This window comes from Phalacrocorax aristotelis, chromosome 1, assembly GCF_949628215.1.
Source record: "Phalacrocorax aristotelis chromosome 1, bGulAri2.1, whole genome shotgun sequence".
NCBI classification, from domain to species: domain Eukaryota; kingdom Metazoa; phylum Chordata; class Aves; order Suliformes; family Phalacrocoracidae; genus Phalacrocorax; species Phalacrocorax aristotelis.
This window is the reverse complement of record NC_134276.1, coordinates 165,896,803-165,913,597: the sequence shown is the minus strand read 5'-3', so window position 1 is coordinate 165,913,597 and position 16,795 is coordinate 165,896,803. Positions and strand designations below refer to the sequence as shown.

The 16,795-nt window shown below is 38.8% G+C and overlaps 1 protein-coding gene across 5 annotated transcripts in view; it reads left to right on the top strand.

The window, feature by feature from the left end:
• Positions 1–16,795, top strand: part of NR1H4 (nuclear receptor subfamily 1 group H member 4) — a 40,820-nt gene that overhangs the window by 212 nt on the left and 23,813 nt on the right. For 2 of the 5 annotated variants that reach the window (XM_075080173.1, XM_075080167.1), the window contains exons 1-2: positions 11,344–11,523; positions 15,883–16,245. In XM_075080173.1, coding sequence (XP_074936274.1) covers positions 15,900–16,245 — 346 coding nt within the window. In that variant the 5' untranslated portion in view covers positions 11,344–11,523; positions 15,883–15,899. Of the gene's footprint in view, positions 1–2,717; positions 2,816–5,819; positions 5,960–11,343; positions 11,524–15,882; positions 16,246–16,795 lie in introns of those variants that run through there. The other 3 variants (XM_075080158.1, XM_075080150.1, XM_075080153.1) reach the window with 3 other exon arrangements.

The window sequence follows — 16,795 nt, the reverse complement described above, 5'->3', positions numbered from 1 at the left end:
TTTTTTAAAGCTGGAATTTTATTGAAGACTAATATTAAGGAGAGGTAATTTCATCCGTAAAACTGGTGCAACAGCAGGAATTCCCCTAGGGAAAAATATGTTAAGGTCATGAAAAATGACAGCGTTGGAATTTGTCTTTAGAAAGTTGGCTTCTGTGCCTGTGTGTCAGTATAAAATAAAGCATAACTTCAATACTCAGTCTTTCCTGCAATAACACTATCTAGTTAATTAAGTGCATCAGCTTTAAAATTGTACTGGATTGTTAATATTTTATCCTTTTAGGAACAGAATATGTTTAAATGTGATTAATGGGAGAAGACAATCCAGAATGGAAGAGTTATATTTATTTTATGTAATTTCTTTGTTTGGTGGTTTCGTGTTCAGATTCCAGGTGCATCTTCCAACATCCAGCATTTATTCCACATATCTAGCACAAGCGAAAGGGGGTTTTACATTTCAAGTGATTACTGTTTTAATTCATTGCCAGTTTTTAAGTTAAATGTCACTTTATTCTGAGTGTTCCTGCTAGCCATTTATGTTCAGAAAACTATAATTGTGGTGGGACACATTCGGCTTTTGTTATTTGTATTGCTACTGCTTGTGTTAGAGTGAACCTAGAGATCCCAAACTAGATTGGGATCCCACTAGGCTAGCTGGGAGTCCAAAAACAGGTTAAGAAAGGAGGGTTTGCAGTTTTACCAGGTGAGATAGGGAAAAGGTGCTGGAGAAAGGGAGACAGAGAGAAATGGTGTTCAGCAGGTCATCCCAGGGACAGTCAAAAGCTGGCCCTGCTCTTTGAATTTACTTGCCTTCCTACAGAAATGCCATTCAGCCTTTTGGTGGAGCTTTCAGGTCTACTTGTAACTGACTTAAAGATATACATTTTCCTTTCAGAATAAGCTATAGGAATACCTGTATTTTTCCTGTGTCCTGTGTCTCTTTGTTTCTCTGATTTTAAATGTCATATTAGAAAAATCTAACCAGTAAATTTTAAGCGATCACAGTAACACCAGTCCTGCCTCTGTCTTCCTAATGCTTTTATGGGTCTTCGATACACTTTAAAGCAACCAAGCAAGCAAATAAAAGAGGCTTTCAAATAAATGAGGCACTGCATTAAAATTTCCACAAAAAGACTATGAGGCAAGATCAAAAGCCTGTGAACTAGACAGGAATCTTCCCATTGATGTTAACAGTGTTTGGATCGGGCCATAGGTTAATGATGTTATTGAAATTTCTCTTTGAGCAATTGGCAGCCAGATGCGTAAAGAATAGGACAATATTACAGGACAAGAGGAGGGAAATGTTCCTCTCTAATATTTGTGAAAAACTTTGTCAGTGCTTTGATATATTTTCCTTTACTGAATAATTGAAATAGATTCAATCATTCTTCTTCTGAAGGTAAAATGCAATTAGACTATCATGGAGATTTCCAGATGATCAAATTATTTTTACTTTACCTGAAAGTATGAGGATACGATGCTTCTGTCTTTCAGTGAGCCCGGCTGATTTTAACTTACAATTATTTCATTAAGAGGTTTGGTTTTGCTTACACAGAAGCCAGGGGAAGCTTTACTATTGACCATAGTAAGGTCAGAGGTAGTCCGCTGATAGGAGTGCACAATAAATCTGAAACCTACACCCACGCACGTGTGCACATGTGCATATGTGTATACATATATATTTGTATACAACCATGAGCTTATATCCCAGCAGAAAGCTGAACAGATATGCATGCACATATTGGTTGGGAGAACAAGTCACATGTATAATATGTATCTCAATTTTCTCATCTAAACATAGGATACATAAACTTGCATTGATTGATTGCTAAAGGGTACATGTAATAAAATAATGTGTAATTCAGAGCTCTTAATATGCAATTAATGCAAATAATCTCAAGCAATTGGGCATAGATTTTACTTTGTACATACTGATCTGTTTTTCTTTGCTGTATAATTTTGACCTATGAAAATAACCTAAAAGATGGTAAAATAAATAATTCTTTTAAAAAGTTAACTAAAATAATTATTTGGAGAAAAAGTTTTTAAACTTTCTTGATGTCTCTTAACTTCTCTTGAGGGGCTTTTATTTTTGAGAGCAATATTGATTTCCTGTGCGCCTATTGCCTTTATTTCAGCTTTCACCTGATCTAATGCATTTTTTGTTAGAACTCAGGATGGAGTATCAGTCAAGATGGCTAGGATATTCCAGATTAATCTTGATAGAAGTAGCTAGAAGATGCACTTCATGTAAGGAAGGAATCATGAGGTAGAAATACCTATGAATGTTTAGGCTGAGGCTGAGGATTAGGCTGAGAAGAGGCTAATGACAGGGTGTGTGTTGTGGAACTAGCTCTTTGAAAGTGGAGTCCACCCTGGGTGTGTGATGACTTGCAACACTGACTTATGGTGACCTATACTATTTCCCAGAACTGAACAATGTGTGGAATAAGTAGTGCTTAAATGCTCTATATTGTGTACTTGGTGCAGGTTTGGAAGCTGGAAATCAGTAGCTGCTCCTTTTAAATACTGGTGAAATTAACTAGATAAATCTAATATAGGATAGATGGCTGGATTCAGGGGCAAATCAAAGCAAAATGTCAATCAGTAGTTTAATTAAGAGTTTGGTGTTCAGGCAAATTTGCGGTAGCAATGCTACATGTAATGGAAAATATATTTCCAGCCTTTTTAATGGTGATCATGTCTTGTACCTTGCAGAAATCCCCAGAAGATAGGAGTACTAATTTCTTCTATGAAATCCAGTAAATGATCTACAGCACCTGAATATATTAAAGACAAAGAAGTACTAAAAAAAGGTGGGAACCATAAAATCATCATGAACACTTGAATCAAACTGAATCCACCCAGACCAAAGTTAATGTGGCAGGAGAGGTACGGTTACAAAATCTGTAACATCCTAGCGTACTGAGAGGTTGTGACAGATACATCCCCAAGTTTCTTACTATAAACAAGACAGTATGAATGGTGCCAGGTTTCTTTTGTGTGTATGTAAAGAAGAATAGATTCTAAGTAGTCTACCCTGAGGGTAGAGTGATGTTATCTAATGCATGTTAAAAAATGGAATAGCCTCAAATGAACAAGAACTAAGTATATAGAAGTTTCAGAGAGTCTGTAAAAACACAAACACTATATTAGGGTTTAAAAATATAGCTTGCTTGCTTCCTCCCTATTTGCAGCACAGACTAGACAGATGCAGGGTACATACCTTAGAAGCTATTGAAGCTACGCATTGAAAGTCTGACTGTATACTGACAGTCTGACAAAATACTTTGGAATAGATGTCTTCTTTGGACTGTATTTAAAATATCCTGATATAACATCCAAAGTTCCCTAAGAACATAGAATCATAGAATCGTTAAGGTTGGAAAAGACCCTTGAGATCATCGAGTCCAACCACTAAACTATCACTGCCAAGTCCACCACTAAACCATATCCTCAAGCACCACATCCACCCTTCTTCTAAATACCTCCGGGGATGGAGACTCCACCGCCTCCCTGGGCAGCCTGTTCCGATGCCTGACAACCCTTTCGGTGAAGAAGTTTTTCCTAATATCCAACCTAACCTTTCCCTGGCGCAGCTTGAGGCCATTTCCTCTCATCCTATCGCTTGTTACTAGGGAGAAAAGACCGACCCCCGCCTCGCTACAACCTCCTTTCAGGTGATTGTAGAGAGCGATAAGGTCTCCCCTCAACATAAGTTCTAGGCTCTCTATGTACATATAGAAATTCACAATCCCAAAGCTGACATGTTATTATTAGCAGTGTTATCTCCTCATATAGGGTCTGAGAAGGAAACATGAGAAATACTAGTAGTGATGAAATGTAATCTTCAAGTCTGGCTGCAGGGAGAGCTAATCCTGCAAGGGCTGTACACCTGTGGGCTGTAAAAAAGCTATTGAAGGGCTTGCACATGAGGAAAGGGTGCACATGGGCTCTCTCCTCTGGCCTTTGGCAAGAACATTCAGAGAAACATTCAGGAGCCCTCTGAAGATGCCTCATTTTGACATTTCTTTTACTGACCATTGTAAGGGTCCTGATTGTGTAGCTGTCTTCTCTTATGGCAGAACCCTTGTAACAGGCTGTATGAGAAACCCCTTCCCAAGGGTCTGCAATGGGTGGTTCATAAGAAAACTGTCTTGCAGTTCCTGACAGCCCTTTTCAGCCATGTAGGCAGCCCCATCACTTGGGCAGCAGACACCCTCCCCAGCAAATGTGGTGGTGAGGCAGTAGAATGTTTTGAAGTATACATGGGCCTACTGGGGTGGCTGGGTTGGTTGCCAACCCCCACCCCAAGATACATGGAGTTTTTTGCTGTTGCAAAACCGTGTTTCTGTGCTAGATTTGAGACTGTGTGTTTACATGTTATTTGCCACAAGAACCCTATCTGGTCTGTGATACAAGCAGCTTTTGACATTTCCGAGTAAACTGTTTAAATTATCTGTCGGCAGACATTTAAAATGCATCTATCTAATTAGAGAGCCTTTGTTTATTTTAAGAAAGAACTTAATGAATCCTTATGGACAAATCTGAGTATAATTACCCAGTGTACTTGCTGCTCTCACAAGCTGCTTCCCAGTCTGCTCAGCACTGGGGACCCCTGCTGCATTCACGTTTTTGTCAGATGACTTCACTTCTGCTCAGGAAACGTGCTGAGCCCTCACTGGGAAGCAGACTGAGCTGTAACTCTTAAACATCTTCAGTGAGTGGAAGTGTAGTCCCAGGGATAGTCCCATGGGAATAACACTGAATAAAGAATTAAGATTATAAAACAAAGCAAAACAAATTTCTGTCAACTTTTATGCAGAATCCTCTTCATGTCTGCATAAACCCTTGAGACATCTTCTTGTTGGAGCTGTATGTTCTCCTGTTGCTGATGATCCTGCCTCAGATGCAACCTTGAGGTGCCCCTTCCCACCCACATGAGCCAGACCTGGGCAAGGAAGCCTCTCGCATGCCTTCCTCTTGAATGAGGTGCTGCTCTAGCTATAGCCTCTGCTCAAATAGGACACAATGACAGGTCTCTTGCCTTGTCTTTAATAGCCCAGCAGTCAGAGCAAGAAGGAGGAGACCTGGGGCCAGCGCCACCATCAACCTCAGGAGATGAAAGCTGCTCTATCTGCCCCATTAGGAAAGTATGCTAGTGAGCAGGCATAAACACCTCCCAACTTTACCAAGCAAGAGTTGTATAGATGCTTGAAACCACAACAGGAGTGGGTGGGCGAGCTTAGTTATTAGACCAAGGCTTTACTTTCTGGTTTTGCCATATTTTTGCTTGTTCAGACAGTAATTACCAAAGGCAAGATAAAGAGCCAGCCACTGGAAATTAAACTCAAGTTTCCTGACTTGGAGTCTTCTGACCTTATCATAAACTTGTGCTTTTTCAGTAAGCGAAAACAATGAAATGATGATGAAAAAATAATGCAAACAATTGATATTGCCAGAAGGGGGGCTGGACATCATGCCCTCATCAGGTCAGGCCAGTGCTTCAGTCTGTGAATATTTGAGTAAGGCTGAGCATAAACTGCCATTAGTTTTAAATGAACAGCAGAAGGATGACAAATAAAATATACCACAGTAAGGAAAAAACAAGCAAACTAGATGCAGCATTTTATTTAAAGGCTAAATTAGGTATTGTAACTTCAAGACAACATTTTCCAGAGTAAATATTGAAACAACCTCCTGAATCTTGCCTTACAATAAGCAGGATGTACTATATTGTGCCTATTTTATTTGTGTACAACAGGTACACAAAAATGAGTTATCTTGTTTTAAATATTCTTTTTGCTTTATATCTTTCAGGGTCTCCTTTCAACCTATTTCTTAATTAGAATATTCCTCCTTAACTGAAGAATAAATGGGATCTGAAATGAATTTAATAGGACATCACCAGCTAGCTACTGCTGATGGATTTTCTTTTGCTGAAGGTCCTCATTTGTTTGGTAAGTCACTGAATTAGGTTAAACCAGCAAGTTATCCTTTAATCAGAAACCTAGAAGAAAATGCATTGAAATCTCAAGTCAAGGATGTGTGGCTGACATGCGCCAGGCTTCATGAATCTTCAATACCTGTGGAAGGAATAAGGGTCTGTGGTGTTAATGTAATCCTGCACATTATTGCTCTCATCACTGCTCATAGCAGAGCTTGTAGGATTATTTTTGTAACACTAGTACCTGAAATCATTCAGCAAAGACAGACATTTGCATGTAGGTCTATGTTATCTTTACATGAATCATTTAAATCCAGCTGAGCAGATTATTTTCAGTTAATTTGTAAGAAAATTAAATTACAATGTACTTGTATTGCCATAATAATATGAATTTATGAAAGTAATTTAACATAAATTAAAACCATTGTCTTACTGAGACCATAAAAAACTTATGCTATTGACTTCAATGCACAAGAAAATTTATAATGCAGGTTTGAAAATTCTCCTTGCTCTAGTTCCACTGAATTTTTCAAGGCTAAGCATGGGTTTGTTAATGAATGAAGAATTCTTGGTCAATATTTTATAAGCATGGGGAAGCTGTCTTCTCTTGTATGTACTGCTAAGGGAAAAAAAAAAGAATAATACATTTTTTTAGCCTTTCTTTTGGCAGCAGAGGGGGCCCTTTGTTGAGTAACATGGTACATTCAGGGCCTTACACACAATACAGACCCCCCCAGAAAGCTGCAACACTACAAAAGTTTCCAGTCCAAATAAGACCAGAACTCTGTCTTTTTTGAGTGCTGGAAAAATTGAAAACATTTCTGTTTCATCTATCTGAAATTAAAATAGGGGCTCAAGCATGGAAGGACTCTGACATGCAGAACCACTCCTGCTGCAGAGTTCTTAGAAGTTGAGAGCATCTCTCCAAATCAGGCCACTTCCAGTGTCCTGGTTCCATACAGCCAAACTAACGCACTATCACTACTGATAAGCAAACCCCATTGCATTACTGTGTTATTGTTTTTTTCCCTAGATGTGTTGGGTTTTGGTGGGGGAAATGTTTTTGCAGTTGTTTAAAAAAGTATATGTAAATAGCTAAAACACTTCCTTGCTACCTGTTAATTCCAGTGTCAGGTTGTGATATACAAAGAGGATGTTCAAATCTAGGATGTCAAATTTTACGTCCAGTAGTCCCTTTAAGTCCTGCATAATTGAACTATTTCAGATTTTTGTCAAGATTTTCCCCCTGATGTCTATTTTTTCACTAATTATTTCATTATTTTTAGAGAGTATCAGGTAGCTTCAAAATACAATGAAGTATGTTAATGTAAAATACTTTCCCTCCACACTGAAATCTTACTCAGAAATTTTGAGTTCTTCAGAAGAGGGATTGTGCCTCCTACTATCAGTATTCACAGCTTAGCACAATGGAGATTTAATTCAAGCTGACATTTCTGTAACAGAAAGAAATAATGTATTAAGGCGGTGAATCAGGGGTCCCATTATGAAGGAAGCTTGGCACTCCTGCTGTGTTCCACTTAAGCTGAGTTCTGCTTTGTATGGCCACTTGGTACTGTTTTGTGGGGTGTCACTCAAGTCTTAGAAGGGAATTCTTTACAAATTTGGTGGCTTCTGCTTTCATAGTTGGAAAAGAACATCAGAAATAATATGCAACTGAGTCCACAGGGAAAGTAACTCGTGAAAATATTACTCCATCTCTTCAAAATGCTTGTAGGAAATGGTTTTGCCTCTCAATTTTATATTTGTAAACTACTTGCATTTTTCTGACATTTACTTTTGGCAGATAGAGACTTGTGAACCCAAAGAAACAGGAGGAAAGCTTTTCTTTTAAATGACCCTTAGAATACACATTTCTCCCAGGACTTCTCACACGTTACAGCTCTGACGTAATACAAGTGAGAAATTGCTGGCTTACAAGCATCAGCCTTTATACAAAACAGCCTCCTTTTTCAAAGATGAATACTCACATTCTGTAAAAAAACCTTGGAAATATATTATCTATTCATTTTGCTTCACTCAGTCTATGGGGAGAGTGTTCAGACCTTCAAACACAAATCTAAGTGCATTTCCAAATATTAGCGCCAGGTCCAGGTCTCAAAAGAAATGTCAATCATGAGTTGCTTGTGCTGTGAGCCTCATCACCATGGTAATTTCAGGGCACTTCTACATACTTGCCCTCAAGATTTCTAGTTACAGCAGGTTTCAGAAGAGCTTAAAGAAAGAAATGTTTTCTGCTTTTCAGTAGTCGGAAATTGTATGTTGTTATTCTAACAGTATATGTCTATAGTAAAGTATCTTTTCACGTCTTTGGAGTTAGTGTGCTTTAACTGTAGTTTTTCACTTCTGTAGTTGTAAGTCTCTGGAAAAAGGGGCTCAAAATGCAAATGAGGAAGGATCTTTAAGCTAGCAGAAGTCAGGGTCCTTCCCTTCTACCCTGTCTTCCTGGAAAACTGCTTCTATTTTTCTACCTCACTACTCAGATGATTTAGAAACATCCTAGATCTCTTTACAGGGGAGGGAAATCTTTATTTTTTTAAGAAGTGGCCAAAACTAGATATGTCAAATGCATCCTCTGTAGCACCTGCATGCAAGATCTACTTTTTCCTCCTTGCAGCTCCGGTTTTCCCAGTGAGGGAAAGGGACTCTTGATGACAAGAAATCGCAGAGGTGTATGGGTCTTCATGGGACCTGTCCTCTTATGATATTTCTCTCCCTCAGTCAAACCCTGTTTTTATTTCACAAACCCCACTGAATTGAACCAGGCCAGCTATGTGAAGACTGGTCCAATTTAATATCCTGAACTAAGAAAGTGACACACCTACCAATCTGCATTTTTGAACACCTGTAATTTAGGACTGAAATCCTGATCTCCGTTAAAACCTTTGGGAGCTTTGTAGTTCACTTTAGAGCCATGAATTTGTCTTGTGGACACCATGATAGACATAGTCTGATCTGAGCTCCTCTGCTTTGCTCCAAATTAGCTGGACAAAAGCTGTGACCTAGAAGATGCTCACAGCAAGACTGTTGCACAAAAGGTATCAGGTAACATTTTTCAATTGCTTTTGAAAGTTTTCCATTATAGGGCCAATTCATGTGTTAAATACCCGTAGCTCCATTATCTTATTTCTTCCAATAGTTATCACTTGCCTTTTTTTTACAAGGGACTGAACTAATTTTCAGACACCAAAAATGTCTCCTTCATATTGTATATATGGAGGGTAAGCTTATATGTTTGTATGGCATCTGAAATAAAATAATAGAATCATTAAGGTTGGGAAAGACCTCTAGGATCAAGTCTAACTGTCAGCCCAATGCTACCATGTCTCCTAAACCAAATATATACAGCATTTGACTCAAACGGTCATTTATATGGTAAGTAAGTAGCAGGCCTTTAAAGTAATAGCACCATTCTATTTTCTGTGAAAGCACCTTATATAGGAGTTATTAAGGTGCAAGATAAAGCGTGAAACTTCAGCTACCAGAGATGGAATTATTTCTAAGAACCTGGAAAGATAAGTACTAACAAGTACTATTATATGTTTAATTTTAATAAATATTTTGAGTAGTTTTTGATGGTGTGACAATGTTTTCTTGTAATGTGACACCAAAATACAACAAGACAAGAAAGACCACCCTCATTGTACATGTCTCTAGCTGAGAAAGAAGTGTTTTGGGGTGAATGAGCACTTTTAAAAGCTGTATTGAAACGGACAAGGAAGAATAAACAAAAAATTTAACCTAACAAAGAGGAAAAGAAAGCAATACATCTAAACTTGTCTTAAATATTTGACAATGTAAGAACAACAAAATGCCATTGAAAATTGTTGTAGGCATAGAATAGTGCCTAAGATGAGCTTAAAAGGCTGACTCTTTTTAGATAAATTTATTTGTTACGATTATGCTTTTTGAAAAAAAAAAAAAGGCAGCAGGATCAAGTGTCCAAACTGATTAAACAGCTTCAAGATCACAAGATCTGTTAAATAACTACTTGTCTTTCGCACCACCTGGCAGGTGATGCAACATCTGGCTTAATCCCTGCAGAGAAGATAATTAGGCCTGTAACAGACCCCCAAATCGAAAGGAAACAAACCAGCACAAATTAAAGCAGAAAATCATGTATGTGTAATTATTATGAAACCAAACCAAACAGTGGCAATCTGAGAAAAAAATTTCATGAGGAAGAATGCAGATAAACAGGGCTCTGAGGGTGAAGGTTTCACCACCAAGCCAGGCAAAGCCGAAATGCATTTGTGTGATGCTTTCTTTTGTTCATGTGTGAGTCATTTGTGGATCTTAGCCTGGAAAGGAGACTGTTCTGTGGAATAAGGGGAATCTTGCAGTCTGGGGCTTGACTCTCTGCCTATTTACTTCCAGGTGTGATCCTCAGACATACTTCTGGTCACAAATTTAATGTTGGGTCTTAGTGGGCTCATCCATAGTGCTAAATGAAAGGGGCTAAAGACTGAAAGAGGCACAGCACCCTTGACTGTCCATCTTGATGCTACTCAACTCTAATCTTGCTTGGGGGTTTTGTTGTGGATTGGTTTAGCTAGCAGTGTCTTTAAGACATGGGCTTACTTGAGGGACTGTTCCCAAAAAGGCAGCACGGACAGACTGCAGTAGGATTGGCTCCTTTCACTCAACACTGTCCTCTAATACTGTCTCAGTGGACCTTCACGCCTTTGCGTGTGATGGCAGCTCTCTCTTCACTTCATGCTGTCCCAGTACTGCTGTGGTTGCATCCAACACAGTCCTCACAATGTTATAGATGCTTTGAACTGAAATGACAGATATTTAACAATAATATCTGAGAGCCACAGGAAAGCAACACGGGCCCAGAAAAGTAAGGTCAGCAGCAAAGGCTATGTAGTGTCGATGCATCCTGCCTACTCTAGAGTGAGTTAGGGTTATCCCTAATCTACACAGATGAGAATCAATTTTTGACGTTTGGCCTTGGGGCAAGGACATCTCTCTGGCACTCTCCTATCTTGTCATACAGATATATCCAGTGTGGCCTGAGCACTTTGGCCTTTTTTTTGAGAACATGACATTTCTGTGCTTAAAAAAAATCTGATAATCCAGTCAGCTAAAACCTGCTTCTTGTGATATTGAAGTGGTTATTTTGCTGCACAGAATCACCTGACATTATTATATGTTTATTGATAAAAATTTTGTTGTAAATAAACTACAATAGGCACAAAATTACAATCGGTACACTACTTGGAAGCAACCCCTCAAATGGTAATCAAATTTTATCCAGGTAAATCCACATTGGGAACAGACATTGCTATTGTTTCAGACATTTACAAACAAGTTTCTCTGTAATGAAGTTAATCAGTAAACTATATAACCTCTGGCCTGTGTCACTCCTTTGCTAGTCTTAAAGAAAGTTCTCACAGTACAGAAGTCAACAGGATACAGACAAAGCAGAATTAAGAGGTTTTATTTATACGTAGGCTTTAGGGGGAAAAAAAGAAAAGGAGAGGGAAAGAAGGACTGTCTACCTTAAGGAGAGTATTTTTCCTCAAGAAATGGTCAGACCGAAGACAGCCTAAGGTAGGATATTGTTGTATTCCTGCTTGGACAGGTTTGCCATCTGATCTGGTATTTGTCCTTGAAACTGTAGGGTGCTAGAAGGTTGTTTAAACCAAGCGATCTTTTAAGACCTACCAATAATTTGTTTAGAGTTAAATCAGGATTTCATTAATGGTAATCTTATAATTTCCAAATTACTTAATCCTGAATCTTTATAACTTTAATCTTTAAGTTCTTTCATGAATATCTGACAGAGAGCTGGAGGTTCATATTTTAAACCTGCTTAGAATTATTTTCCCTTTAATTAGCTTTATTTCAACGGAACAATAATTTTTACATTGAAATGTGATCTCGTAGTTTCTGTAATAGTCTAAAAAATCCATGTTATTCTTTAATCTGCACGTAACCTCAGTATAATTCTGCAAATTGAAAACACTTCCTTTAGTTCCTGCAAAGATAATTCAATTTCACTTTTACAAGCGTTTAAGCCTACATCAAATATTTTTCAAGTCTTATGTAAAATATTCTGTGTAAAATTTAAAGGAACAAAATCAAAACTGTCTAATGAGTTTCAGTTGCAAGCGGTATTGTGAAAAAATATTTGTAAAATAATTACAATATCCATGTCAAGACTTCACTTTGGTATTGGTAAGCTTTCCAGATTTCTGTAAAACATTTTTCATTGAAAAACATTTATTTGCAAAACATAATCTAAAAGATTTATAGCTATAAGTAAAATCACACTTGTGTGTGCTTAACTAGTCTTTCTTTAGGGATGTAAAAGGTGTGCTTCCAAAAGGAAAAACAGATAAATGTTTCAAAATAGTTAAGGCCACACAAATATAAAATACTGCTGTATTCCAGTGAGCTTGTTTTTGATTTCACTTTCACTGCTTTATACTACTGCAACTCCAGCAATTGCAGTGGGCTGGCTCATGCCTTAGAGTGGCAAGAGACCAGCCCATCTCAGCCCAGACTTCTACAAATGTCTAGATAAAAGCATATGTACATGCCAGTTGGCAAGATAAGATTAGTCTTCTTTTGTGATAAGAACCTATTTGTTCTAGACTTGCATGTACTTTGCAAAGCGTAATTCCAAAAAATCAGTGTGGTTTTCACATATCATGCAGGGCAGAGCCCGTGCACCATATGCCTCTGAAAGCAGAATCCCTTCAGCTTTTGTTAGAAGCCTCGTGCACGCAGAGGGCCAGGGAACACAGCTCAGACCATGCTTTTTGGATCAGGTCATAGAAGTACTTTGTCCCTGTAAATTCAATGCATCCAGTTTCTATCTCAACCTCATTATTTGTTTCAAAATTTTAAGATAAATTTTAGAGTAAAAGGACATTTCAGCTAAAAAAATGAAACAGTTTAATTTTGAAATCATCTTTATGGAACACCTCCACAGTTTTAAACAATTATTATTAGGAATTATTTTAGATCACTAATGCTTTGGAGCAGGCCATTTCTTGAGTGTTTAATTGTAGACTCATTGACAATTTTGTGTGTGTGTGGAAAAATAACAACTATTTTTGATCTGCTCTGGGTAGAGAACGATGTCTCACTGAGTCAGCCCAAGCTGGCTGATTTGTAAGGATGAAATATAGATACCCGCCAAGCCCTTCAAACAGGTCTACTTAAAACACAAAACAAAACCCCCCCAAAAAACCAACCAACCAGCCAAACCAAAACCCAATAGCAACAAATCCTTGAAAGCCCCTTTACCTAAAGTGGGAAAATCTACATAGTTACAACCTAATTATCTTTAAAAATCAGTCTGGTCTCCATAACAGTAGTATCTGAGCACTTCCCAGAGTTTTAGTTGTAAACCTGTTTTACATAAAAGATCATGTTCTCTCACTCTCTCTTGACCCTGCCTGTTCTCCTTTTCCCATTGCTCTAAGCATGGACTCAATTCAGTTGAATTGTATAATGTGTGCCTGACACAGAAGGAAAAAAGAGAAGACACAGGCTAGTTGGTGTGTTCCGTCCTCCCCCTCCACTCCCCATGCCCCCAGTATTTAACTTCTTACATTAAGACTCAGATTTTTTTGTTTCCTCCAGAAGCAGAGTAGAATTAATGATTGTGAAGATTTTTCTAAACATAACTAACCCAAACAGATCTACAGCGGTTAAAATAAACACCCAATATTGTCTCAGCATGTGCTGCAGTTCTTTAGCAGTCCTGAGTTTAACAAGCTGTGAGATTTTTTTTTTTTGCTGTGGAAGGAGTATTGCCTTCTCTTCTTGCTCTTCCAGAGGCCCAAGCAGTTCAGGAGGCTGGTATAGAGCTGTTGTGGAATTTACCGTGGATGGTATAAAGTTAAAAATCAACAGTTTCTTCCTCTTCATTTTGGCATCGTCCCACCTTCCTGTAGCAAGCTCAATCAACTAAGTAATTACTAACTAGCAAATGACAGCTTAGGACTCCACGGTGAACAGATTCCTTTCCAAAGAGAGAGTGAAAAATTTGTATAATGATTGTGTATCTCACAACACCAGTTTTTGTACCTGAAGTACCTTGACCAGTCCTAACAAGCGTCAGTCTCAACAAATAGTAACTATAATTAAAGAAAGACCACCCAGTCATTAAACCTATACTGAACAATAAAGGTCAGCTTCAAATCATTGCTGTCATCATCCTTTATGTGTTTTGTCACTGCTGCAGCTGGCGGGTATTGATGATGGTTTGCATTTGATGCATGAAGCTGTAACTTCACCTCCAGGCTCTTCCATAAAGTCCCCAGATGCCTGTATTTTGTCTCAGGTCTCCGTATGTCTATGCTGTTTATTTAAAGGGCATAAACTTGGGTTTGGGGCACGCCTTCTGCTATTCTGCTAGGGTAGTACCTAGGGCCCTGGCCTCTTCTGGACCAACCAAATGCAACCGTAATTAAACTGTTAATAATAAATGACACCACTATTCTCATCTGGCTTTGTGTCACATTCTTCCAGATGTAAATCTTGCTGCTTATTCTTGAACTCGGGCCTCAAGGTTTGCTGTTGGCAGAGATGTGCTGTGGACAATACAGCAATCACATAAATCCAAAATATTTGTATGGCTTCTGCAGCACAGTGAAGTAGGAAGGGCAGAAGGCTGTGGAGCAAAAGCATGAGACCTTGAAAGTGGAAAAAGTAGGTGAAATGAAAAGGTTAGTTTCTGGCACTAACTGAAGTGAGACAAAGGAGAGGGAAGGATCCTCTACTACAGATTTTTATTCTTTGTTGTCATTATAGATGTTCCATCCTCTTAAAAGCTAGCATTTCTTCACTGCTTCTGATTCCTCAGAAGTGAAGGAGACTTGCCAGGGAACCAGTTTTATGTCAGCAAAAATGTTTCTGGAGTGCTTCTGAAGCACTGTTAAGTAATGGTCATCAATGAACATTAATCTATGATTTCCTTGTAAATACTGCTGTTGACGGCAATAAAAGTGAGACTCAGCATCTTCCTGGAAATATGCACTGTTTTTCACAGATTCTCTTCTTGGAACCAATGAAGCAATTGTGTGAGTGTTTTCACGAAACAGCAAGATGTGGCTTTCTCCACCAGAAAATATGAAGTAGTTTGCAAATAACTTTTAAATTACTCTTTTTAGCTGGTTGATATGGGCTTGATTTTAATTACATCATCCAGGGACTCCTAGATGTTGTTGTACTTGTAGCACAGAAAAAAATGAGACTTCAGTTGTTTGCATTTTTAAACCTGCTTTTTAATGGGCAAAGTTAAGGTAGCCACCAGATACTGTGTTGATCATGACAGGAAAGGTTGCCATTCTTGTACCACTGCCAGGTTTGTTGTTGGCTCAGAGGTGCTTCATATGAATGTCACAGGCTTGTAGGGGCTGGGGATCAGGCTGCAGAGGCTGGCTGGGTGGTTGCTGGAGGCTGGATGGCAAAAAGGTTGGATTTGACCACTTATATTAGGAATATCTCCCTTGCTCCTTCACAGTAATGTCACTCTCGCCTTTCAGACTCTCTTAAAAAGTTAATTTTCTTTTAATTAAGTCTTCTAATTAAGTCTTCCTCTTGTTGTCTTTCCCTAGTGGGTTGCTAGTTTCTCTGTGGTGTGGATTCCTCTCTCTTGTAAACTAAACACGTATACAATTAGCTTCATAGTATCTTTCAAGATATTTTTATTTAAGTGCCAATGCTGGACATTTCCACCAATAATAAAGGAGTGGCTGAGAATGGCTGAGTTACTTTTAAAGTTTCTTGAAATGTGTTTGCATAGGACCAGGACCACAGCAAATCTGAGCTCAGACAGTGCAATCTTTATGATTATGCCTTGTTTTTGAGATGGATGTCTGGAAGTAGAAACTTCTCTGATAACTGAAGTTTCGTAGTAGTAATAGAAATTCTTTTTGCATTATTATTTTCCAGGTGTCCTTTCAGAGCCAATGAATTCTCCAGTGCAAGATGCAGATGTGTCACCTTACACACAGTACAACAGTGTGCCATTTCCCCAAGTTCAGCCTCAGATTTCATCACCACCTTATTACTCCAACCTTGGCTTTTACCCTCCACAGCATGAGGAATGGTATTCTCCTGGGATGTATGAGCTCAGGAGAATACCCTCAGAGACCTTCTTCACAAGGGAGACGGAGATAATGGATATCCCTGCAGCTAAAAAGCCTAGACTGGGTCACTCCACGGGAAGAGTGAAAGGAGAAGAGCTCTGTGTGGTCTGCGGTGACAAAGCCTCTGGGTACCACTACAATGCCCTTACTTGTGAAGGATGCAAAGGTAGGATGAAATAAATTGCAGAATACAATTCAGCTAATAAGCACAGCAGTTTCTGAATTTTAATTTTTTCATTCTTGTTAATTTTATCTGACTCATTAATCACTTTAGAGATTTAAGTTTGGATCTGGTGTACTCTATTCTGTATTTTCCTGAGAAGGACTGGCAGTGTCTTCCACTTTTGTCCTGTGAACCTAGAGCACAGTTGGACAACCTACAGCTCTTAAGCCATCCTTAGCTCTTGCTAAACTGAAGAACAGCTTCTGTGTGGGGGCCTGGCAGCCTCGCTCTGCTGTCTTGGTAGCTGTTGATGCTGGTTTCTGCCTGTGGAAGGAACCAAACCCATGGAGGCCCCTGGGAGTTCAGTGCTAGGCTGCCCTAGAAATCAGTTGCAAACCCAGCCCAAACACCTCCTGTAGTGTGCATTGAGAGGAATTGAAAGCTGTCAGCTCCCACCTGCAGACTGTTCCCAGAGAATTTCATTCCCTCAGCTCCCAAGGGATATGGCAGGTGTCTTCAGGTTTGTGAAATGAAAGGATTTCTAATTCTAGAC